At 39.5% G+C, this 26,248-nt stretch overlaps 1 protein-coding gene across 1 annotated transcript; it reads right to left on the bottom strand.

Annotated features, from left to right (window-relative positions):
- Nucleotides 1-175: 175 nt before the first annotated feature.
- GTF2A1 (general transcription factor IIA subunit 1) lies at nt 176-25,581 on the bottom strand. Its single transcript, XM_030452602.1, has 9 exons — nt 25,292-25,581; nt 18,783-18,884; nt 17,616-17,826; nt 15,704-15,768; nt 13,579-13,654; nt 9,563-9,696; nt 8,273-8,593; nt 6,077-6,166; nt 176-4,789 (listed from the first exon to the last, which is right to left on the bottom strand). Exons 1-9 carry the CDS (start codon nt 25,319-25,321, stop codon nt 4,682-4,684), a joined length of 1,137 nt encoding a protein of 378 aa, XP_030308462.1. The 5' UTR covers nt 25,322-25,581; the 3' UTR covers nt 176-4,681.
- Nucleotides 25,582-26,248: the final 667 nt, after the last annotated feature.

The raw sequence follows: 26,248 nt of genomic DNA on the forward strand, positions 1-26,248 counted from the left end.
TTTTCTTTTATAACGTGGTGTTAAATGGGAAATCTACAAGACAAAAAGTAGGTGACAATTAAGTTAATCATGTGAGGAAAATAAATTCAGAAACTTTGGTGTTATTATGTAAGAGTCATTAAGCCTCATATATGGAACAAATGCACATGCAAAATAGTAAATGAAGTGGCAAACATTTTTAAATAACATCTTTAATTAAAGTTTTTGCAAAGGCAAAATATTAAACTTAAAATAGGTCTTAGTACATCAAAATACTAAGTTCTCTAATCGTATTCCAAGCATGGCCTTTGAAACATAATATCCTGTATATCACAGAGGAGCAACCTTGATCTGCAATTGTACAGAATGAATTTTACAAACATAATAAATATATTTACCCCCTTACACATAACAGTATATGTACAACAGCAGTTGACAATAGTAGGTCAGAACAGCAAAAAAGGATATTCCCCCACTCCGTAATCTATTGGTACCCTATGCACTCTGGAACATATCTCATTGGATGACTGTACACACAGCTAACCCAAGATAGCTCTTCCTGTTAAATAAAAGTTCCTTTTGTTCCACAATGTCTAATCCACCAAATAATAGAAGACACACTGCTTGAACTGCCTGAAAAAAGTCGACAACAGGGAAACCAATGGATTTTACACATTTCCCAAACAATCACAGTAATGGGAAAACGAGACTTTAAATGCCAGACACCAATACATAACAATGAGCAAGTCTCTTCATCTTGTATAGTCACTAATCTCAAAAGTCTGTAAAGAACTCTAATTTCAGTTGTGGGTGCTTAGGTGGGGTGGAGTGCTGCACAGTAAACCCCACGATGCTGAGTAAGGCAGCCCAGTACCAATCCAGTGTGCATTATCCTAAAACCTCTGCTCACTTCCTGGACATCTTACTGTGTTCTATTAAGGAAGCTTTTCCTTTGGGGGAAATGAGAGGCAGGGAATTCATTGTTTTCAAAGGAGCTTTTGCAAATTGAAGAGATTGAATCAAAATGAACTTCAGTTAATGAGGTCTCTAAGTCCTTCACTGGAATTAAGAAATTTTACTCAGGTAGTGTTAATGTGGTGACACAATTACTCCTATCTGTCAGACAGTGGAATTACTTTCACAGACTCAATTAAGATTACTTTAACACACTAACTGTGCAGCAGAAATAGAAAAAAAAAATTTATAGTAAAAAAAAAAAGTCTATTATATGACACAACAAGTTCTTTGCTCTCTTCTAGAAACTGTGCTTCAGAATCACATATCATATTCTTGGAAATAAACTCTGACCACAATTATAACTTTAAATTGTGTTTAGGAAACTGAATTATGTTCAAATGCAACTTGTGAGTATAATTCATGAACAAGGAGTATGAAGCCTCTAAGAAATCTTGTCACTAACCAGCAACTGAGGGGGAATAAAAACATATTTTATTTAAATAGTCCAATATAAAGTTCCTTAAGTGACTAAATTCTCTATTACCTCCTTAAAAGAAAACATATTTTGCATTCAACTTAGGTGTTTTAAAATGATTGCACACACTAAAATACAACAGAATTAGAGCAAAAAAAGTTGCTTTTCTGATTGAAGCACTGCAAGGAAATTCACTCTCTCAGGAATCAAGTAAGAGTACTGTCATACTGGCAAAACAGGTATTCTGCAAACTGAAAAGGCACAAGACTTTTAATTTTGCCCAGTTGCTATACAAGTTTCCATCAGCCATCATGGTTATAATTACGAAGTTACATTTCCCCATTTTTTCCATCATAAAAAGGTGCTCCATTATCTGTGCAAATTTTAACATAAGCCCTCTTGAAATCAATTGTTTCGTTAATACTGAACTATTTAAATGGGGGGAACAACAACAACAACAAAAAAACCCAAAAACAAATCAACCCACAAAAACCTCAACAACCAAAAACCTACTTCCAGGGGGGAATGATGGGGGAGGAATCATTTATGAACTATGAACATGGGAGTCCCTTGCCCTCTGAAAGGAATGGTTTCTTTGGAACCTAATGAAATGATCTGTTCAGTTACACTGTTAAAACTATGATTAAAAATTCAAGTATAATAATAAAATTAAGCAAACTACATTCTTACAGCAAGCTGCTACAATAAAATGAAATTATAACATGCTTTTTGATTTAAAAAAGGAACACTTGATGTAGCAATAAGAGCACAGTTTGGTGCGTTAATGTTTGACTGGCTTTCTGAAAACTTCACAGGTATTCCTATTTGAAGACAAGACTTATATGAAAAGCATACCATACAATTAGTTTGCAAGAGACTGTGCAAGTTCAGAAAGCTTCTAGCATCCTTCAGAACAGGCTAAACTTAAATTACCGTTAAGGTTCTGCTATCTCTTAATAAATAAAAAGGCTATGCAGCTTCTAGTATATGTATGTGGGTGAAAAAAAAACACTAAGGTGAATGAAAACAAAGTGTTGTACAAGTAATCTGGGTTCCAGTAGTATAAACAGGAATCTATAACTGAAGGGATATTTTTTTCCTTTTATTGGTTTGGTTGTGCAATGTTACGGAAATTTTTCTGAAATCCACTACGTAAGACTTACTGGTAACAGATGTGGAAGAAGTGAGGGAAGGAATTGGTTGGTACAGTATTGATTTCATTGCAATTGTACATAGAAGTGTCAACAGTGGTAAAAAAAATAAAGTATTTGCTTTGTTCAGAAGAAAGCAAGCGCCAATCAGTTTGAGATACCTTGAAGCCCTAAGCCAGAAATGCACTCTAAATGAAGATTTCATTACTTCAGAATGAATTAGAAGAAACATCAATTAACTTTTCCTGAAACTGCTGCCTGTGGATGGCTTACTAACAGCCACAAGGCCTCTAGACGTAGCCTACAGGCAGTTTTAATCTGCATCAACGAGAGCACAGATGTACAAAACCACAGCAGAAAAACCCTCTCTTTACCACGTGTGTTTTTAGTTTTCCACATACTACTGAGACCATGAGTGCACTTGGAAGCAAGTTAATCAGAGAGAATGAAAATTACAGCCATTGTCATACACTACTAAAATATATTTGTGACTTTGTAAATAATGTTTAAAAAGTTTCATTCTCAAGCAAAAAAGGTCAGATATCATGGTTCAAATGTCTGCTTCTGAAAGACTTCCCCAATTTAGTTCAAATTATCCTTGCTGTGTCCTTTTGCATCACCCCTCTAAGCACCTAATGAAACAGTTTTTTTGAAACGGTGAGCCAGAAGAACATTTCTTCCTCAACAGTTTCTAAATATAATGCCCATTCCCTCTCCTTGTTCAAAAGTAACTGCATTTCTCAAAGCAGTTTTGCAGGATTTGCAAGAGCAACCTATGGTGTTCACTCCTCAGGAGAGGAAGGGAAGAAGGGGGAGCAACCTTGTTGCTTTTCACAAAGGAAAAAAAACAAACCAAAACCACCATGAAACCACATCTCTGGAAAAGGCAAGTGAAAATCTGACTGGTTTAGTGCACCCAACTGCTTCATCTTCTGTCACCATGACAGTCTAAAAATGCTCTGACAAAATCTGCATCCTCAAAGCTGTGCAGGTCTCTTCCTGAAATTACATGCCACCTGGAAACTTCAGAGAGATTAACTGCTGCAGGTAACTTATGGCTATATTTTTTAGTAAAGCAGATCTTTGATTAACAGAGTTGCAGCCAGGATATTAGAATTTTTATGTGACTTTCCTATATTAAAACTTTAGTCATTCTTGTGGTCTGTAGAATTACTTGTGGATGTCTGGACTACAAATGTAATAAGCAGGTGAAAGAATGCATCTATTATGCCATTACCTACACATTTGATTCAAAAGTTCTCCAAAGCCTTTAAAAAAAAACAGAAAAACAACTGTATTATTTGCTCCAGTTCAGTGATGCTGAGCCACCACCAAACAGCAAGAATATAATTAACAAGTTAAGCAATCTGACTTTTGGGGGGCAGGGGGAGCTACAGGTGCTTAGCATTTAAAAATACAGCCCTAAATAAAAGATATTACTTACATGAAATTAAAATAATTTTGAAATATAAATGATCATTTTTCATTTAATAACTGCTAGGAACAACAACCTGTTTATGGGGAACTGAATTGAACAACAAATAGATATAATAATTAATGAGCATATCAGAATTAAAAATATTTTCCTTATACAAGTTATTTAAAATTTAACACCTTAATTCTTACCCTTCTGTACAAAGCTTGCACGCAGTTTAAGTAACATTCTGACCATCCTCACTACCAAAAGGAAGTGTTCAAAGCAAAGATTGGTACACACAATAAGCGTTTTCAGATTAATAACCTATCAAAGGGAAGAGTTCCTTCAATCAGTGGAAGAAGTATTTTAAAATCTTAAATCAAGGGAAAAAGGGAGGGGGGGAACAAAGCCTTACATGCTAAATACCAGCTGTAGGTACCTGTATGTAGAATTGATAATTAAGGTATTCCTAACACACAAAACCAGCTCCCAGACAATGCTATAGCTGTTACAGTCCATGGCTTGCTCATCTGAAGTAGTGTCTTTGTTGCCACATTTTTCCTTTGTTCCAATACTTTTGTTTCTTATCTCAGATGTGCAGATACACATTTGGTTGGAGTATATGTCCAAGTCTCAACCTTTCCTGCTTTTGATTTTTTTTTCCTTTTACAGGGAGTTTTTTTTGTTTTGTCTTTTAAAACTTCACCATTCTGCATCCCCAATGGCTTTGGAAAATACATAATCTCTTCCATTAAGATTCATGATGCCATCTTTGAGATGAAACTTCCATTTGTTTTTACTTCTATGGATCTAAAAACAGGGGGGGAAAGTTGAACTATTATTGTACATCAGAAAAAGGTAATAATGCATAACTATAAAGGCAGGACAAAATTAAAGTAAGTATTAGACATTCATTGCTAAATTAGTGCAAGTATCTTGAAAATCCATTTTGCATTTACCTATGAAAAACAAAAACCAATTATGCATAGAGCAGCATTTTCTCATTTTGTTTTTTTTAAGCCAGGGAGAGCAGTTACCAAAAAAACATGAATGCACAGAGGCATTCCGAAATCCAAAGCTTACTGCATGTTTTCAGACATGGCTGGAAAGGAAGAAAAGAGATACATCCACTTGTGCATTTCAGTTTGATTACATTATCTATGATGACAACAGCCACAAAACTCCATTGAAAGCCAGAAATCTCCCTTTCAACCACTGTAGCAGAAGGACTACCAGCCTTGAGAGGATCAAGCACTAACATTTATTATTTGCACCTCTTGTCTAAAATCCAATCTCCACGAAAACTATTTGATTGTACTAAGTGTAGATTGACAGGGGGCCTAGTCAGTGTTCTGCTTCTAATAGCATTTTGACTCCAAAAGTTAGGTTTTGCTTAAAAGGCAAACTGAATATATAAAGGCTTTCAGTGTGAATAACTGTATGGTACAAAATTATATAGAGCTGACATAAAGTATATGTACTAGTCTATAATTTCTGTTCAACTGTGAGTCATTATATACAGTTTACATGCCAAGACTCATCAGCAAGTGTCAGGTGAGAAAAGCAACATCTCCAGTATTTGGTATGATGGCATGGAGATTCAACTTTAACCGACAGCCTTCCCAGTTAAAATATTGGCCCTTTTAAGGTTTTGTATAGAAGATCTCTGTATGACTCAGCTGGGAGATCTGTTCAACTACTTGGAACAACCCAAGAAAAAATAGGACACAGCAAAAGAAAAAGGAGATATTAATTCCATTCTAGCTACCCAGGGAGTCTGTGACATAATGGATATTTAGGTTACAATGGATATTCCTGTTGACACAGAACAAGACAAATAATAAAACATCAGTTTTGTTCCTATTCTCTTCACAAAACTATTCCATACAGAAGTAACTGTTCCTTCTTCACGTGCATTTCCAAACAAATACTACCTGACTACAGACAGCACATTGACCGACGTGGTGAAGGTGATCAAAGATAAGGAATACTTGTAGTATTGGAAGACTACAGTTACAAAGATAGTAAAAAACTAGGGCTTGACAGGAAAAAGAACATAGAAAGTAGAATCCTTAGATACGGTTCTGTGGGTATTACCTTATCATACTGGCACACAACAACATTTTCTGTATCAAACAGTTCTTGTCCTTCCTCATCACTCACATCATCTTCACTGTTAAGAGGCTCCTGAAAGAAACATGTAAAAAGCCATTCTGCTTAGCAAGATGAGAGTTATTACTTTGATTACTCACATGAGACTATAGTATTGTCTATGAACTACAGGACCTAAAATGCACTTGAGGTGGAGAATATTAAGCTTTTCAACAGAGGGCTGACATACATACACTTCTGTCCTGCCCTCCATCCTGACAAGACATCCTTACCAATCTTAGTCTGAAACATCAGCGTTCAGGACAAATTCTGGTCACTTTTGTCACCACGATTCTTATTCCCTCACTGTAAATGTTACAGAGCTTGCACTCCCTATGTGCCATTAAAAACAGAAACTCCATGACTTATTCACATTTGATGTACCAGAAGCAGAAACTGAGCTCAACACATGAACATTTTATGAGAGGGGAAAGAAAGGTGCTTTAAGATGACATATGTGCAAAATAACTTCTCCAGACCTTCTAGAATGTATTTTCTTGTTCCTAAAAAATTACTTTCACTCCTTCTTTCCACTAACACTGTGTTCCAACAGAAATTTGCATAATGTTTGTAAATAACAAGCTAAAAACAAGAAGTTCAAAAACTAAAACAACCTCTAAGAAACGAAATTATAAGCTAAACAAAGGAGATGCTAGCAAGCTAGTAAGAGAAGAAAAAGTGTACTTTCAAAGTTGTGCTATATTTAAGTGACTTCAAAAGTTTTAAGAAACTGGTTAATTCATTAAGAAACTAATGATGAGAAAAGGTAGCAACAGATCTATGGCATGCTGGTAGTTATGTCTCAGAAAAAAAATTTCACAAGAATGCTTGGATTAAGGCACTAGTAGAAAACACTTAATAGATAAGCATAATAACCTATACTTAATAAGGCAACTATTAAAACATTAAAAATTACATCAGTGCTGATCAATATAATGGAAAAGTGATGTGAATTCAACCTGTAAATTCGGAAAGAAAATACTGTTAGACATGTCTGTAGATGTACTCCAGAAAACCTGATTTAGCTCCTCCATAAAAATTAGAGGCTGATCTGTATATACATCATGGGTAATGCAGATTCTGAAATCCTTCATATGCTCCTCATACTGGAAAAAAAAAGGAAAAAAAAAGGAAAAAAAAGGAAAAAAAAGGAAAAAAAAAGGAAAAAAAAAGGAAAAAAAAAGGAAAAAAAAAGGAAAAAAAGGAAAAAAAAGGAAAAAAAAAAAGGAAAAAAAGGAAAAAAAAGGAAAAAAAAAAGGAAAAAAAAAGGAAAAAAAAAGGAAAAAAAAGGAAAAAAAGGAAAAAAAGGAAAAAAAAAGGAAAAAAAGAAAAAAAGGAAAAAAAAAGGAAAAAAAAGGAAAAAAAAGGAAAAAAAAAGGAAAAAAAAAGGAAAAAAAAAGGAAAAAAAAGGAAAAAAAGGAAAAAAAAGGAAAAAAAAGGAAAAAAAAGGAAAAAAAAAAAGGAAAAAAAAAGGAAAAAAAAAAGGAAAAAAAAAGGAAAAAAAAAGGAAAAAAAAAAAAGGAAAAAAAAGGAAAAAAAAGGAAAAAAAAGGAAAAAAAAAGGAAAAAAGGAAAAAAAAAGGAAAAAAAAGGAAAAAAAAGGAAAAAAAGGAAAAAAAAGGAAAAAAAGGAAAAAAGGAAAAAAAGGAAAAAAAGGAAAAAAAGGAAAAAAAGGAAAAGAAAAAGGAAAAAAGGAAAAAAAGGAAAAAAAAGGAAAAAAAGGAAAAAGAAAAAGGAAAAAAAGGAAAAAGAAGGAAAAAAAAAGGAAAAAAAAGGAAAAAAAGGAAAAAAAGGAAAAAAAGGAAAAAAGGAAAAAAAGGAAAAAAGGAAAAAAAGGAAAAAAAAGGAAAAAAAAGGAAAAAAAAAGGAAAAAAAGGAAAAAAAGGAAAAAAAAGGAAAAAAAAGGAAAAAAGGAAAAAAAGGAAAAAAAGGGAAAAAAAGGAAAAAAGGAAAAAAAGGAAAAAAAGGAAAAAAAGGAAAAAAGGAAAAAAAGGAAAAAAGGAAAAAAAGGAAAAAAAGGAAAAAAAGGAAAAAAAAGGAAAAAAAAAGGAAAAAAAAAGGAAAAAAAAGGAAAAAAAAGGAAAAAAAAGGAAAAAAAGGAAAAAAACCCCACAAGCTTGCACCAATATTCTGAAATGTTTACCTCTTCAACTTGTCCATCTTCACCCCCATCTTTCTCTTTGTCTTCTTCTTCATCATCATCATAGTCTTCTTCCTCATCTTCTTCTTCTTCAGATGATGTGTCCCCTGCTCCATCAACTTGGAGAACAAGTGGTGCTTGTGGTTGTGCCTGTTGTTGTTGTGGTTGCTGCTGACCAGCTGCAGGAATCTGTGCTTGAGCTGTTGTAGGGGCAGCCACTGTTGTAGGTATGACTTGTGTTTTATTTCCTGTAAACAGGATCTGCTGAGGCTGAATAATCACTCCTGTCTGCTGGGAAAGCCCTCCAGGGATAGGAGCCAAAACCTGATGGAATACCATTGCAAGTACTGAGGCTACCATCGTTACAGACTATCACATCACTTACAGAAAACAATTAAATTATATCAATCTAATTTGCACTTATTAGAGAAACAGGAGCTACAAATACTTCACCTACATCAGACACGCAATTTAATCACAAAACAATAGAATGGTTTGGGTTGGAAAGGACCTTAAAGATCCTCTTCTTCCAACCCCCATGCACAGGGAAGAACACCTGCCACAATATAATCTTCAATAACATACCCTCTTTCACTACTTTGTGACAATTTTCTGCATTTTACATTGCTAAATCTAAGAAAGCCAACTGTCCTTCCATTCCAAAATGCTCGCACTATAACCACACATGAGTCCTAAGCACAGCAGAGCTTGTAAAATATCTTTAAACCTTACCTATAAAGATTTAATTTTAAACTCTCTACAAATTGTTACCCATGGTTAAACTGCAGTACTGTGACACAACGCTAAATTCAACATACACACAGTCTGGACACATTGCTGACCTTGCAGATGAGCAAGAATCATAAAACATAGTGTAGCTGCTACAAAAATAAGCAAGAGGTAGGTAGGTGTGTGTGGGTGGGTGTGTTTTAAGCATTATCTTCTGTGTCAGGTGACACAGACTCGTTTTAACTGATAAACGCATTCTTAAAGGATGCATACTAGTATTATACATATAATTGTCATCAGGGGATGCACAAAAGAAACTCCAAACTGCATCCAGTTAAAATTCCGCAAGAATGAAAGTGACACCGAGGGCAACATTTCAGAATTGATCCCCTTAAAAAAATAAAAAATAAAAAAATAAAAAAAATCACACTTCTTACCACAATTTTCTCTTAAGTGATTTCTGACTTTATGTGCTATTTTATTTTTGCTCTGAAAAATGAAGGCCTCTAGAGTAACTCTATAATGTTTTTCTTTCAAGTCTACAAATATGAATTTTTTTTTTACCTGCTGTATGACAGGTGCCTGTACTCCACCAGGCTGCATTTGTGGTATAACCTGCTGCTGTAGAACAACTGGCTGCTGTGGCTGAATGATATACTGAGCTCCATTTGCAGTTCTAACTACTTGGAGGATCTGGCCTGTAAAAAAATAAATATAGAATTGATCAAATGAACAAATTAATTTCTTAAATTATTTTAGTTTAGAATCTTGTTTCCTGGAGTAACACCAAGGACAATTAAAGGAGAGCATTCAAGTTTAACTTTCACCAGTTACCATGCTATAGCAGCTGTGTCAAACAAAGAGCTAATATGGATGTTTATCATCTAAACAGAGTGGGTAAGGCACGCAATCCAAAAATGCATTTTTTTTTAAAGTCTAGTCCTTCAAAACAGCATATTATTTTATTTATTAATTCCTGTTTATGAAGATACCTCATGTTTCAGAAAATAAATTTTAGAGACAAACATTTAATGAAATAGGAATGAAACACAAATACAAGTATTTACACCACAAAAATTCTAGCCACTGCTAACACTCTGGTGATTCAAGGGTCCTTTCAGATGATGAACCTTCCTCAGATTCTTTCCCTTTCTATTACAACATGAAGGAATTTCTGCTATGCATAGCTTTCTTTGCAGTATTATTGTGCAGTTGCCTTTTTTGAAAAATCTGTTGTTACACTTACCCACCTCTCTGTGCTGGTTTCAGTTAGCACAGAATTTATTTTCTTCATAGTAGCTACAATGCAGCAGTTTTGGATTTGTGCTGAAAACAGTGCTGATTCCTGAGCAGCACTCACAAAGAATCAAGACCTTTTCTGTTACTCAGCCCCTGCCCAGCAGCAGGTAGGCTGGGGAGCACCAGGAGCTGTGCAGGGACACAGCTGGGTCAGGGGACCCCAACTGCCCAGAGGCATCATACAACACACCATATAAAGCTGGGGGGAGAGAAGGAGGGGAACATGTGGAGTGATGGCACTTGTCTTCTCAAGTAACTGCTAGGAGTGATGGAGACCTGCATTCCTGGAGATGGCTGAACACCTGCCTCCTGATGGGAAGTACTGAATTAGCTCTTTGTTTTACTTGCACGTGTGTTTGCTTTACCTATTAAGCTGTCTTTATCCCAACCCAAGGGTTTTCTCCCTGATGCCACCACCAGGGAGTTAGCAAATGACTGCAATGTTGCCAGCTGGGATAGTCCTTTTTGGCACTCAATGTGTTTGAGATAATGTCAAATTTGATTGGAATGTACTAGATTAAATTTATAGCTGTTACTGCTGTTTAGCTATTAATCAGCAGGATCCTGTACTTCCCCTGGGTTTTGCTTGCCTTACTGTTTATTTGAGTCTAATGCCCATTACTGTCCACTTCTTGCTTTCAGTGCTTGCTGTACTGCTTATCATACTAAGCTCTGCCTGGAAACATTTTGGTAACAGCAAAAGTGATGTGCCTGGGCTGGAAAGGGCATCACTTCTGTTTCTCTGGTGCTGTACCAGACAGGCTGGAACTCCAGTGTGAACTCTGTGGCTGTGGATGAGCCTGTGCCACAGTAAGTGTAATACCTCTGAAGGCATTGTGGCCCAAGGATAAGACCCACAATGGAGCAGGTACACCTCAAAGTATCTGTGGCTGTGAATAACTCCACGATGCAGGAGGTATACACCTTGAAGCACCAGTGACTGTCCGTGAGGTCATGCTGGAGCATCTCCAAGAATACATCCATGAATAAGCCCATGACAGAGTAGATACACCCCTGAAGGGCTTACTTCTCAAGGGACTGTGGCTCTGAGTAAGGCCACACTGGAGCAGATACTTCTCTGAAGGCATTGTGGTACAAGGAGAGGGCTGTGTTGGAACAGATGCAAAATTACTCTGGATAAGTCTATGCCACAGCAGGTACACTCCTGGAGAGGCAGTGGCTCCACCTGGGGCAGGTACAACCCTAAGGGAATGCAATCTGTGGGTAAGTCTAAGCCAGAGCAGGGGCAAGGGGAGGAGTTCACTGCAATGCTGAACCTGATGGTCTGGTCCAAAAAGATCAGGGGTGGAGACTGTAATGGAAATAGCTTTAAACTGTTGGGACTAGGGATTTGAGTTGCATGTTATTGGAATTACTAAAGCAGGAGCCACCTGAACCAAAAGAGAACAAGCCTTAGAAGCAGCAGTGCAAATGCAGCAGTAACAAGACCTGAGCTGGTTTTGGTACCCAGTAACTCCACACAACACACCACCTCTTCTGTCCCGAGTTACTACCATAACAGACGGAGCTCAAAATCATGGATTAAATTAATTGAGTAGACATTTCACAGACAGTTAACAATGGTGCTCCACAGGTTAAGTGAATGACAACTGCATATTATAACAAAGGATGGCAAGGGAGGTGATGGTTAATGGGGTGTGGGACCTGAGCATGACATAAAATACAGAATAAAAGGTAGAGAATGTGCTGGGTTTAGCTGGGATACTTTTTTTTTTCTTTTGTAGTATCTAGGATGGGTTTATGTTTTGGATTTGTGCTGAAAACAGTGCTGATAACACAGGGAAGTTCTAGTTACGTGTGATGGAGTCCTGGCTTTCTTGGAGATGGTGGAACACTTGCTTGCCAACGGAAGGTACTGAAAGAATTCCTGATATACTTTGATTGCATGTGCAGCTTTTGCTTTACCTATTAAACTTTCTTTACCTCAATGCACAAGTTTTCTCACTTTTATCCTGCTGATTCTCTCCCCCATTCCACCAGAGGGTAGTGAGTGAACAGATATAGTGAGGCTTAGCTGCCAGCTGACATCAAACCACAACTTCTCCCTTCTCTTCCCATAACACCTGTACTCAATTTTCTTTCATTATCCTATAACTTTATAATTTTGTACATTTTCCCACTTCACAAAATACTTCTAACGATTCACACACCTTTGAAGATGGCCTCCAACATTACAAAGCAAGAGTTAAGATACACAGCAAAAAGATACATGTATCTTTTAAAATTTTTAATCAGAAAGATGCAGAACGTGAATAAATTGAATTAGACAATCCTGAACTTCATACACATCCCTCAAAGACTGATTTTACCTCCTGTTCTCTCTCCACAGCAAAATGCAAAGCCATGTTTACTGAAATAACTAAGTATATCTGAAAGACAGGACTTCCCTGGCTCCTTGCTTAAGAAAACAATACAAATACTTGTAACCATGGAAAAAAAATACCATAACAACAATAACAAATGTGAGTGGCAGATTATTCTTTTCTGTGACACACATGTACTTCCTTTAAAAAATGGAAATACTTGAACTACTAGAACTACTACACATTCAAATTTTATTTCAACTACATATCCACGAAACATTCAACTGTTCAAAGCAGGGAGTTTAAATCCCAGGTGATTCTGAGACAACTAGATAAATTACTCTGGCAAGAACATCAATCAGATCTTCCCTTCCTCTATAACAGATCAAGAACTGAGTTTATAAAATAATACAAAAGTACATGAAGCATCAGACATGCTGTTCATAGAAGTAAGTTATATTCTAAAGGTAGAGCATGACAATATTTAAAAATTATATATCTAAATAAAATTAACACTGCCATCAAAATGATAAATACCACTGTGTGTGCTTAATAGGAACAAGAAACCTTAAGCAACTTCTCATCTGAAATCACCAATGAATTGATCCTACTCTTTTACAACTAGCCTAGCATCTGTGCTCAGCTCACGTATCACAAAGCTCAGAAACATGCAGAGGTTAGAGACAGTAATGCTTGCCTTCTTGCTTCACAAGCTGCTCTAAAATTTGGGGAACAGTTGCCCAGAATTTAACCCACACCACTGTTAGGTCAGAACTGCAAGGTTTGCAAGACTAGCAAAGCAGTAAGCAAGAGTGTCCAGGAGTATAGTTAAGCGACTGTACTAACTTGTAAGGGTGGATTCCCAGATTCTGCTTTTTAGCAATATATAGCAGAACCCCAGAATTTCTCCCTCCCAGGAACCTTTCAAATCATTGATCTCAATGTTAAGATAGTTACCTGAATTTGTAAGTATCTGCTGAACAGGAGTAACACCAGCAGGGAGAGCCAATGTAGCTGCAGTGGCTGCAGCACTCTGAAATACAAGAAACGCTTTTTAGCTCAGACATTATGGGCAGTGTTACCTATCACAACATACTGCCTGAAAAGATGTACCCTTTTATTGCTGTTAACGTTTGCACGTTACAAATTTCTGCAGCTACTGAAATGCAGGCATTAATCAACTATTTTGCGACACGTAATATTTTTTTTTTGCTTGCTTAACAGAAGGAACATTGAAGCAACAACCAGTAAGTACCACACCTTGGTTTATTTGCAATCTCAGCAATTTTTTTTTACTTCTCTGCTAATCTATTAGCAAAGTACAACATAGCATTGCTCATGTAGCAAGTTGACTTACACTTTTTAAGCAGCTAAAGATATGAGCCTACAAATCTGAAGAAACATAAGGTACTGAAGCAATGATTGTGTTAATCTCTCTTATTTTCACAAGGAGTGGTAATCAGGCTTGCACTCTTCTTCATTCTGTAAATGATTTGCATTTCAAGTCCCACATAGCACTTTTGAGAGAATATCTGCATATAGCATGCTGACTGTTCACAGAATGACTAATTTTTTCTCAAGACAGCTGTTTAAAAGAGAAAGCCAAAGACTCTCAATGGGTAATGATTTGAACTTAGAAAAATAATTCCAACACAATTAGGGGAGGTCCAAACAAAAATCTGCGATAAGTTCTTAACTCGCAGGGTGGGATGGACTTCTCCAGAGGCCTTTCCATTTCAAGCATCTAACTTCAGCTGCCTATGGAAAAGCTTCACTTTCCTCACGATAAAAGAACCATGGCCTATTACTCTTTCTACAGAAAGGATTTAAACTTTATTACTGTGTACAGTGTTTTACTTCCTGTTTACTTCCTGTTTATAAGAAATATGATTTCCCTGTATTGGCTGGCCATCAAAGTCGTTATAACTGCCAAAATTTGAGATCACCAAGAAAACCTGAGAAGTGCTTGTCTGCATCCTCATGTCCCAAAGGCAGATGAATAAACAAACCATCATTACTCTCTGCCTTCCAAGATATTGAAAGTCTGTCAGATTGATTCTTTAATACCAACTTAAATGTTTCAAGCAAAATCACACATCGTAATTGCAAATCAATTCTGTAACTGTTTATTGAACAGTAGTCTTCTAAATTATACAATTCATCTACATTTTGACAGCAGCAGAGTTGTAAAAGCATTGCACATTTGTTTTTACAATATCCATCAATACCCACCAAAAAGATCTAACTGAATATGAGGAAAAAATTAACTGTTGGACTTCGGAAGTTACAAACCACATTGAAATGGTTGCAATACTTAACAGAAAAAGGTAAATGCTTATGTGCACTCAGCCCCTGAGTAAATCACACTATTTAAATCACAAAGTTTGGGTTCTCTTCTATAATAAGGTCAGCAGGTAATGAAGTAAAGGCCATGCAAGCTGCTGCATCTTTTACTATTCATGAAACCTTCTCTTGTGCTTTTACTGTAAGAGTAGTGAGAATCCAGTGAACTTTTATCTTAATGAACATATTTTACTTGTATTAGCTGTTCTCATTGCTTTGCAAGCAATTTTTGCAGTTTTTTAAAAATGAAGCCGGTGTTAAAAGCAAGGTAAGATAGCAAAAAAAATTAGTAAGTCGAAATAAATTGACCAGAAAAGATTGACATGAGTTGTTAAATAATCTCTCATTTGATATAAGCTTAAGTTTCAGAGTAGTTAATGTTTTTTTCTGCATCTGGCAAACACTATATCCTTGCATCAGTTTACAGCATTGTGTTGGTATATCACAAGCATGTTATGATGTAGATTCATATCAACAGTACTCAAATTACTGATTTTTAAAAAGTTTTGGTTAAACCACATTTAAAGCAGAGGATCAAAGTAAGTCCTACATGTAATATCAAAAAGTCCTGAGTTAATGTTCCTTGATTGTCATGCAGCAGCAAAACTCAGAAAGATTGCAGACATTATTTACCAGTGTCCTAAATTACTTAAACATCTGATGACTAATACCAGATTTGTGTTTACTATGTATTCAAAGAAACTTACATAATGATAGTGTAAACTTCTGCTTTTCTTACCATGCCCGATGCATTCATATGCGGTATCAGCTTGGAATCTGGCACAATAACCTGCTGCTGAGGTGCTAGAAACAAAAAAATTAATTTCATGAAAGCTACACAGTCTGCCCAAAATAACGTCCAAGACAATAACATCCAACTTAACAATATCACCCAAACATCAGCTCAGCTTCATAACAAAACCAGCTCCTGAGCAGTCTCTGATCTTCCAGGTTTTACTCTCAAAAGAATACAGAACTACAGCTCTAAGACAAATTTGCTGATGCTCAGTATCAGAGTTCTCACTTAAGAACACCGAGGATAACAGAGTTTCTGGAAAAACTCCGGAGAAGGAAGCCCTACACTACAGCCTTGCACTGAGATCTGAAGCCACATCTCCAATTTTCATAGAACCCAAGGAGGGCATAAAAACCCAAATAAATCTCATGACCCTGCACCAGGACCACATGCAGGACAGCAGGAATCACACCAATCATCCTGATCTCTCTCTAAAACTGCACCAGGTCAAGCAAGAAACTACTAGATCATCTTCCCCATGGAACAGGGAAGTCAAGTAATAATTAAAATGGCATGCCTATGATTAATGTGCTTTGATATTCTAAAGTCATTTAGCCTTCACACTGTCATTTGGTCGTAACACAAAACATCAGGTAATAAATGGGAGAACAAGAACTTCCCTTAGTGAAGGGAAAACTGTCAGTAGAGCCACAGCTCTTCAGCTAAGGAGCCACTAGAGGTCTTTCTGAGTAGAATTCCCAGCCTCTGCAGACTGTCAGACACCTGATGTGACGTGATCCTTTGAAGGATCACGTGTATTTAGGGTGTCTTTAAATAAAAAATACTTTTATTCAAATTGTCAAAATTGATTTATGTGCAGCCAAAAATACAAATTGCTGTAAGATATTAAAAATATGTATATATATTCAAAACAAAACACACCAAGGCAAAAAAACCCATGTTTTTGACACACTAGCTCTCTTCTGCTTTGAAAATATAGTGGTTTGGGGTTCAGGTATTTTTTGGGGGGTAGAGGAGAAATCAGCTCATAGCTATCTTTTTTGCCTATGACAACACCAGTTCTGATCCATAAAATCTAATGACTAGTCTGTGACTGACTACTACAGATAAATATCTTATGCCAAATATGTAATAGCACACTGAAAATGCAACTCAAGAATTTCACGGGTGGCAGACTTGCTTACACAACACATACCCAGTAAAATCCAGTAGTATTTACCTTAGCTTTCAAACCAAGTTGTAATTGGTAAAAGTATTTCCCCTCATGCTATTAATGGAGAATATACAAGACAATAATTACAAGAAACAATACCATTATTTCTTGCTAGCCAAAATATACCTGGAACATCCACACTTACACAGTATGCCATCTTTTGAGACCACAAAAATAACCAACCATTACACTTTTCACTTGAAACTTGTTCTAACACCAAAAAAAAAATTCCTACATAAACTAAGAATGCTATACAAGTATTCTTTACATCCTATGATCCATTTATGCTAAACAGTAAGATTTTTTTTTAATAAATTTGTTCATGACTGCACTGTCAACTGCATATATATATTTATATATTGGCTTGAAATTACAGAGCTGCCTAATGCATTGACAAAATCTGAAAGTCATGTAGTCTGAAAACATGTTATATAGTAGAAGGCTAAGAGAAGAATTAAACGTTTCAAAAATCTTCTGAAGAATATGACTAACACAAATACCAAGATATTTTTCACCAAGGTAGCTCTCTTGACCCATTTAACAGAGTCAGTGAAGAGACAAAGTTTAACATAAAGACACAGTTATCAATCAGATAAACATCCTGCCCCAGATTCAGAATATGCTAGGGAGCTGGTCTAACTTGAGTGTCTTTTCCCAGAGAGATTAGAGAATAAGTCTGACCTTGCTGAGACGCTGGAATAAGGACCTGTTGTGGCTGAGACTGCTGCTGCACAGTCTGCTGCGGCTGAGGTTGTGTGTGATGGTGGTGGTGATGATGCTGCTGTTGCTGCTGCTGCTGCTGTTGCTGCTGTTGCACCTGCAACAAAAGCTGCTGCTCTTCTGAATGGAAGCCATCTACAGCCTTGGACTGCATGAGCTTGTTCTCCCACAGCTGGTTTGTAAGAGGAAAGTGAAATCTCTATTTATGATTTTTACTGGACAGGATTCATAACAATATAAAGACAACACACCAAAATATATTGAGTTTCTTTTCACTGTTTATCTTGTGCAGTCTACTCAGACAAATAGCCCTCAGGCAAATAAAGATTGAAGAGATAATCACATAGGTTTTGTTTTACAAAGCAAATTAAGTATCTCTTCAGAACTGTCAGTCCAATCTTAACCTTTGACATCCTTTCTTGCTTCCAAGAGTGAAAGATTCATAACAATCCTAACAGAAACATGTTTAGAGAGAGACTGGTAACTCTGAAATGAAAACTTGGAAGGTTAATTCTCTACCTTCTTTCTTTCTTACCTCTTTATTCACAGAAGTAATTCTTTATTACAAATTTCCTCAAGCCATTTCTTCTGGGAACTCTTCAATAAAAGTTCCTTGAAGATGATTGCCTCACAGCACACTAACACAAATTACCTAAGATAACACCTTTGTGGAAGCATTTACAGCTTCTACCACAATATCAAATTCAGTTTTTCAAGTCCCTCAGCTCTTGATGTCAGTTGACACATCTCTCAAGTAAAGCCACCAATGTAAAAGAACTCTTAAGAACAATTCTCAAGAATTGTCTGTCTTTAAAAAAAAATATATATTTTCTCATTTTTTAAAAAAAAGGTTTTGGGGACTGAAATAGAACAGTGAATTTGGATGTCTGCTGTTAGCTTATGTCAAGTTTGACATCCCAGATTAGGGGAAGCAAACAAAATTGAGCAGATCTCTACACAACAGTGTAATTCGATTTACATGGAGCTACAGATATGCAGATCAATACAACGCTTAGATATCTAAAAATTAGTATTTTTACTTTGTACAACAGTAAGCAGATTGCTGTATTGGTCTATTAAAAAAATTTGCAACTTATTAACACGTTTTTAATAAAAGTTGCAACTTACTGTTTTGAGTTCCATAAGAACTTGTTCATCAACTCCTTCATCCAGAAAAACTTCTCTGACATCATTGATGACATCTTCAATTACAGATCTGTACAATTTAGGCTTTAAAAAAAAAAAAAGTAACTAGCCAGCATTATTTCAAGAAATTTATCACTAACATTTAAATAAGATTCTGTGTCAAAGAAAAGCAAAAAAACCAAACCAAACCCAAAAAAAGAAAAAACCCTCTGAAAACTCCATTACAAAATACACTGTGTGTTTCTGAGTGATTATAATGTCCAAGTAGGTATAAATCAACAAGAGCAGTTGAAAAAGATGAAAAGGGAAGGGACTATTAGAAACGGTTTGTTACGTAACTATGGCACAAGAGTTTTCATGCCATGAGAAGCACAACATAAAACAGAGAAAAGGAGATTGTTCTCCATTCAGTAGATTTGTTTCCAACCAATGTACATACTGAAAATGCAAAACTGTATGGTTGCAAAAGATTAATGTCACAGAACTTTAAAAGTTCAAAAGGATATTAGATAAATACAGAGAAAATTAACTTTCTAGAGCTTGCTAGTTCAACAGGAGTATGGCTCAGAATGGTAGAGTTGGAAAACACACGGCTCAGAAAACTCAAAGCATACATTTTTAGGAAATATACTACAAATACGAAAGTACTAGTGATAAAGTGAATTGTCAACGCACTTAGGTTGCCAAAAGAAGCTGTGGTGTCTCCATACCTGGATACACACAGACCTGGGCAACCAGCTCTAGGTGGCCCTGCTTGTGCAATGGGGTTGCAAGATGACCTCCAGAGGTCACTTGCAAAATCGACCACTGTGTGAATTTTAAGATGGAGGTATAATTTTCAGCAGAGAATATCAATTAAAGCACAAAATTTAATTCTTAGGACTACAGGATAATTGTACTATGCACATGCTCTACCTTTTAAACCATACAAGTTGGACCTCTACGTACATGTGAACCTACTTGGTGTTTTGGTTGGGTTTAAGTAACTGTGCTAACTGCAAGCTAGCACTATAAGTGACAAAAAGTAGGCCTGAACAATATGCAGCCGGTGAACCATATAGACTTTACTAACTACAGCTATTTCTTTAGTTGGGGGTAGACCATTTTTAAACTGACCTGAAAGTAACTACAATTTTCTGTAAGCTGACATATTCCTCTACCCTTCTGTCTTAAGCAGAAAACAATAACCAGAACCAAAAACCTGAAAGAAGTATTAAAAGGGGAGAAAAGCACCTATTTGAAAGCCTGGAAATATGAATTAAGCAGTCCGATGGTGCTTAGTGCATTATGTCTTTAGTGTTTGAAAATAACTGTTACTGACCATGTCAATATTTTGGCAAATGCCATGCAATCAGCACCTTATTTTTCTCTTCATTTTACATGTCAGTCTGTCACTTTCCCATTTCAAAACATGGTGCTGCAAATCAAATTGCTGAAACGTCACAAGTCATCCTTTCATTACTTGACTCTCAAAAAATTTTCTGGCCTCAAAAAGGTAGGTTTGCCATCCTTAAAAACTGCGTTTACAGAACCTATGTCCAAAACTTCTCCAAAAGGAAGGGATCATGCCAGACTACTTCCAGACTTATTTTCTTTCCAGTCAATACTGCAACAGTCACATATACAGGCTTCAAGTACAGCATTAATTGTGCTTACAGAGATACTTGAAACAGACTTTCAAAGCTAGACTATTCTTGAGGGCTAGTATTTTAAATCTGCATTGTGAGAAACTTCAAAATACCAAGTATCATTAACAGGATTACTTCGCCACTAAGATTTAATTCGTAGCAGATGCAAGAAGATGTTCTACTTAATAACATTAAGTCCTATTATTTCTACAATTAAATAAATTATATAAAGCTTACACAATTCAACTGGCACAAAATGCTACTTAATCTACTCCGAATATTGTTCCTTGTTGTATTAAAAGCATGTTTCTTAATGCCAAAACCACATTCTGCAAATAAACATTCTTAATCACAGGCACGAGATACTTTACTTAAAAGTCAAGAGAACTACTTGTATGCCTGAAATTACAATTAAAATTATTGCAGGAGACAGCATTTTCTTCCTAAATCAGCTATTAGGTCCACTTTGCTAGTAAAACAGATTTTACACAAACAGGCCCTAATGACTTCCAACATTAGTTACCTCCTATCTCCACAGTCAGGCATTTTTGTCAGGTTTATTCACAAAGCCACCTCAGCCTATAACACCCTGGGAAAAAATTCAGATACAACAAACTGACCATACAGCCCAGCAGTCTGCTTGGGAATGTTTCCTTTGATCCTCGTGTAGTAATGGAAAAAAAGAATTCAAAGAGCAGGATACTGGTTTCTAGGGAGGTTGAAAGTATAGATGATCATTCTGCCACTGACACAGCATCCTTCTGCACAAGTCTAACAACAGCCCAAGTGGCTGGGACCCCCAAAAGACAGCAGCACCTCAGGGGTTCAGTGAGCCTAAGGCAACACAGGTTCACAAACACAGAAGCAGGTTGTAGGTGCATGTACCTCTCCCTGCATGAGCCTCACAGCGCATTGGGCCTAAAGAGGGTCAGAATTTTTGGACACTGTTCTACTCAGGCAGTATCACAATATACGATACACCCATGGCTGTATGAGTAGAAGGAAGGTAACAGAGAAGAAATCATCTGCTCTCTAATAATGAAAGTGTCACTCAGATTTTAGGTATACACGTTTATATAATAATAAGAAAAACTGTCAGGTTGAAAACATTCTCTTGTGTATTCTCCTGCTGTAATGAAGTCCAGCTCAAATGCATGCAATTCTTTCCACAGAAGCAATGCCTTCTAGAGCCATCCACAGTAGAATTTTGAAGATTACCACAGAACATGTTTCCTACCTCAACAGAGGGAAACCCAGTAAAATTAGAAAACAGCCTTAAGCCCTGCTCTTTAAAAGAAAGCACACTGTATTGTTTTAGATATACACTAAGTATTTGTTGGCTTTAAGCATTATTTAGATTATGCTCAAGCTGTTTTATATGGAACACCTAAGCAGACGCTGGGATTCAATGACAAAATTATTTTCACACACTGTTTACTCAAAAAATAACATGGGAAATCAATTACTGAACAAGTCTAAAGATGGGATGGCAGGTGAGTTAATCTTTCCAGTAAACTTACACATTCACTCAGAGAAAGCAATAAGAATATACCGGAAACTTTTAAAATTGCTATTAAAATAATCATGCTTTCATCTGGTTTCTATTAAATAGTCTCCCTCGTAAAGAGTACACTGTTGTAAACTTCAAGCTCTTTTAAGAGCAAAATACTCCAATCAGTCTTCAATAAACACTATTCCAAACACTTACTGCAGATTAAAGACAACAATTAAAATTCCTGTTTTATTAGATACAACCACAAACACAGAGAAAAAAATCTGAAATCTAGTACTTCACCTTCTGGGAACATAAGGCAACGATTATTTTTCACTTTCTCTGTGCATCTTGTAAAGAAAACTCTGAGTATGGTGAGACTACTACACATGCAACACACACTCATAAATCAGAGGAGCAACCAGTTGGCTATTTTAAGAAACACCACATGCCTTTGGGGGCTTACAACTCCTACATTCCTTCAGTTTCAAGGGTACAAAAACTGCATCTCTTTGTATTATCACAGCACTTGGGATTTCAGCACTTTGGTGGAAGCTAGCTTCATAACTACTATAAAAGCACATTGTAATGGTAACTAGTTTTAGTCAAAAATTACATCAAAGATGTGCGTAAACAGAAGCGACACATAATCCACATTGTAGGCATTAAAGGCTGAGCTTTTTAAAATTTGTTGTGTACTTCAACAAATACCTTATATTTGTCACCTACAAAATCTTATACCACATCTGTTAATGTCTCGCAATTGTCCTAAAGAACAGATTTCTAGTAATTCAGATTTGATCAGATGTTGACAAGCTACCACTGACACATTAAAGTCAAGGTTCCTAAAGTTATCACCTGGTTGCAGTACTCCATAACATTCCTATTATCTTTGGTAACCCTAGGATTCCTGCTATTGAACAAGACCTGAATTTAGCAAAGTTGACTGCACATTATTGCAAGGTTTTACCTTTTAATTGAAAATTAGCCTATAGCACACCTATTTGAAACCAGATGGTTTTAAGCCTGGCTTTTGCAATTCCAAATGCAGTGTTCAAACACAGACCCCTTCCAATAGAACTTTACCAAAGTTATGCCAGTAGGGAATTCCAGCAGAAAGAAATGACATCTTAGTAAATTGTTGAATCAAAGACACTGACAAGTGCTCTGGAGATTATTCAGTATATGTTTTGCTGACTGGTACCAACTTGGTCAAAAAAAGAGAATCGAAGCCTCCAATTTACCATACAGAAATAGATCCTTTTCTTGCAATAAAAAAATAAAGCCAGAGGTTTATAAAAGGACAACTAACAGATTCAGATTGCACACATTATATATACGTGTGTGTGTATATATATATATAAATATATATATACACACACACATATATGTAGATATGAGTAACTTCCCTGCATGCAATGGCTGAATACTTAATTTTTTCTGACAAAAACCTGACAAAATATCAAAGCAGTGATGCTACTTTGCGATTGTATGACCCTAACTCACAGGCAGGTCTGTAAAATGTCAGATTTGCAAAACGAGAATGCTTTGCATTTTCTTTTGTATATGGTTTTGCAGTATAACAAATACTGTAATTAAGCCAAGTTTTAGTGAAAATTCCAAAACCTTTTCTCCGCCTGCACTGCAATACAGTGTTTGTACAAAAATCATTGAGTAGTGTCTGCAGCCCATGACTCACAGACAATACTTCAGTATTAACATTACTTTTAGAGTGACAGCTGTAGTCAGACCTTGGCAATGGGCCAGAAGAATCACATCTCTCCTTGATGCACCAGCTCAAAACGGTTTAAACTCTACTTTCCCCACGTAACACGAAAACCACTTCGTATAGCTTACGGGGGCACACAGATGTGCATTAGCTGCATGCATGGGAGTGACAGGATAAAAAAACACCCAAAAACCTAAACCAACAAACCTAACCACAAAGAAAAAACGGAAGGTGAGCGGCTTCAAGTAGAGGTAAAGGATAAAAAGTATCTTTGTGCAATGGGTAGAAGGGAGAGCCCATGGCCACCAGCTCGCAGACACCCCCCGCCCCCGCCGGCAAAGCTCCGCCGCGCCCGCAGGCCGCCGGCGACGGGAAGAGAGGGAAACCCGGCGAAAGCCCGTTCAGGATCCGAGGGACAAGCCGCCGGTCTCCCAGCCTCCGCCGCGGACGCATGCACCTCCCAGCCCGTGCTCCGCGGCTCGCTCCCTATTTAAAGGCTGATGTGGTGTTTAAATGGAGAGGCGGTGACGTGGGGCTGGAAAGCACCTTCCCATCCTAGCAGAGTCTATATTAGAGAGCGGCAATAGCTCTATATAAACAGGGCAGCCACAGGGAGGAGGAACACAAGGAGCAGGGAGGCAGAAAAGCAGGGGGAAGCCATGATGGATCTGAGAGCCACAAACAAGGGGGCCGAGCCCGCCGCCGGGACGCCGGGTTTGTCTCCTCCAGCGCTTCGGGGCGGGGGTCGCGGCCGGGGGCGCGCAAGGGGGAGAGGAGCGGAGAGGAGAGCGGCGGCCGGGGGGGCTCGGTAGCTGCGCAGGTTGGTGTGACTGCTTGTTGCAAACCTCTGTGAGTACAAGTGCAGCAGCGAGCCACCCGACAAGGTGCAGAAAGCACGAGAAGGGAATGGGGGAGGGAAAAGGGATTTTTTTTTTTTTTCTTTTTCAAATAAATACGGCCTCGCTAGCCGGACAGAAGTTGAGGGCTTTCGCCCGGCTTAGCTGATTCAGCCGGACTGGGAGAAGTGCTTTTCAACCATCGTCTCCTTCTTATAAAACAACATAAAATGGCTCCAGCGGAGCCCGGGCGGGCTTCGCCGACACCGCAAAACCGAAACCTGGCTCGGATGCCGCTTCCCCTCGCCCCGGGACGGCGGCGGCAGGGCGGGCGGCAGCGCCCGCGCTCCCCCGCCGCTCGGTCCGGCTCTCGCCCCTTTCCCCGGGCGGCTCCCTTCGGCGGCGGCGCCCCGCGCCCGCCCTTCCCCTCCCTGCCGGACCCCCAGCCCGCGAGCGGCGGCTAAACAGCCCCGGCCTCCCCCGCGGGGCTCCGCCGCCCGCCCAGCCGCCCCCGGGCCTCCGCCCCGCGCCCCCGCCGCCCCAGCTCCCGCCGCCCCCCGGCTCCGCTCTCTCCCCGGCGCCGGGCGCCACAAGTTGGCTCCCCGCCGCAGGGGGAGGGGGGTAGAGAGGCTGCCCCTCGCGCCCCACCACCCCTTCCCGCCGGGGGCCGGGGGGAGGGGGCCGGGACCGCTCGAGGCGGGCGGCGGGAGGGAAGGGAGCGCGGGGGAGGGGGGCGGCGGGCCCCGCCGGCCCCCTCCGCCTGCGCTGCCCCCGGGGCCCCCCTCGCCCCCCGACCCGGTCCTTACCACGGGGTTTGTGTTAGTCGAGCTCGCCATGTCCCGAGCCCCCCGGGACGCCCCCAACCGCGGGGGGGAGTCGCCCCTAAAACAATAAACCTGCCCGGCTGCGTCCCCCCACAGCCCGCGCGTCCCGCCCCGGCTCAGGGGCCGCCCCGCGGCCTGGCCTGGCCTGGCCCGGCCTGGTTCGCCGGCCCTGGGGCTGCAGCCGCCGCCGCCAGCCGCCCGCTCTGCCCGCTTCGCCCCTTTATATAGCGAGAGCCGAGCAGCTGCGCGAGCGGCCAGGGCGAGAGGGGGACGCGGGCGGGGGGGGGAGGGAGGGAAGGGGGAAGGGCCGCGAGGCACCGCGAGAGCCGCGCGAGAGCCGCGCCGGGCCGGGCGTCGTCACGTGAGGCGCCCGCCCCGCCGCCATGACACCTACCGAGGCGGAAGTGGCTGCGCGAGGCGGCGCTCCCGCTCGCCGCGCGCCCGCCCTACCGAGGCGGAAGTTCGCGCGTGACGCAGCCCCGCCCTTTTCTGCGCGTGACGCCGCGGGGCGGGGCCCTCACGAGCCGCGCGGTCCCCGGCGGTTGGCGCTCCCGGGGCCTGGCGGGAGCGGGGCGAGGGCAGAACGCGGGGTGTGGCGGAGCGGCAGCCTCGGAGGGGGAGGCGGCAGGGACCGAACCCCAAACCCCCCGTGGTGTCAGAGGCGGCCGGCGCCAGGAGGGGCAGTCGTTAACTCGCCTCGGCTCAGTGCTGGGGTAGTGCTCGCTCCCTGGCGATCGGAAGGCTCTGCCACAGCCGCCTGCTGCGGGGCCGGGGGGCTCCTGGCCCACGGGAAGGGCACTTCGAGCCCTGCCTGCCCTCAGGCGTGCGGGTGCCCTTCCTGCCAGGCCGCTTACCAAAGGCCTGTGGGCCGAGGGGCCACTGCCTCCCGGCTCTTCGCCACCCTCGGGGCTGGTATCAGCCCGGAGCTGCACGGAAGAA

The sequence above is a fragment of the Calypte anna genome, chromosome 5A (genome assembly GCF_003957555.1).
Source record: "Calypte anna isolate BGI_N300 chromosome 5A, bCalAnn1_v1.p, whole genome shotgun sequence".
In the NCBI taxonomy this organism is placed as follows: domain Eukaryota; kingdom Metazoa; phylum Chordata; class Aves; order Apodiformes; family Trochilidae; genus Calypte; species Calypte anna.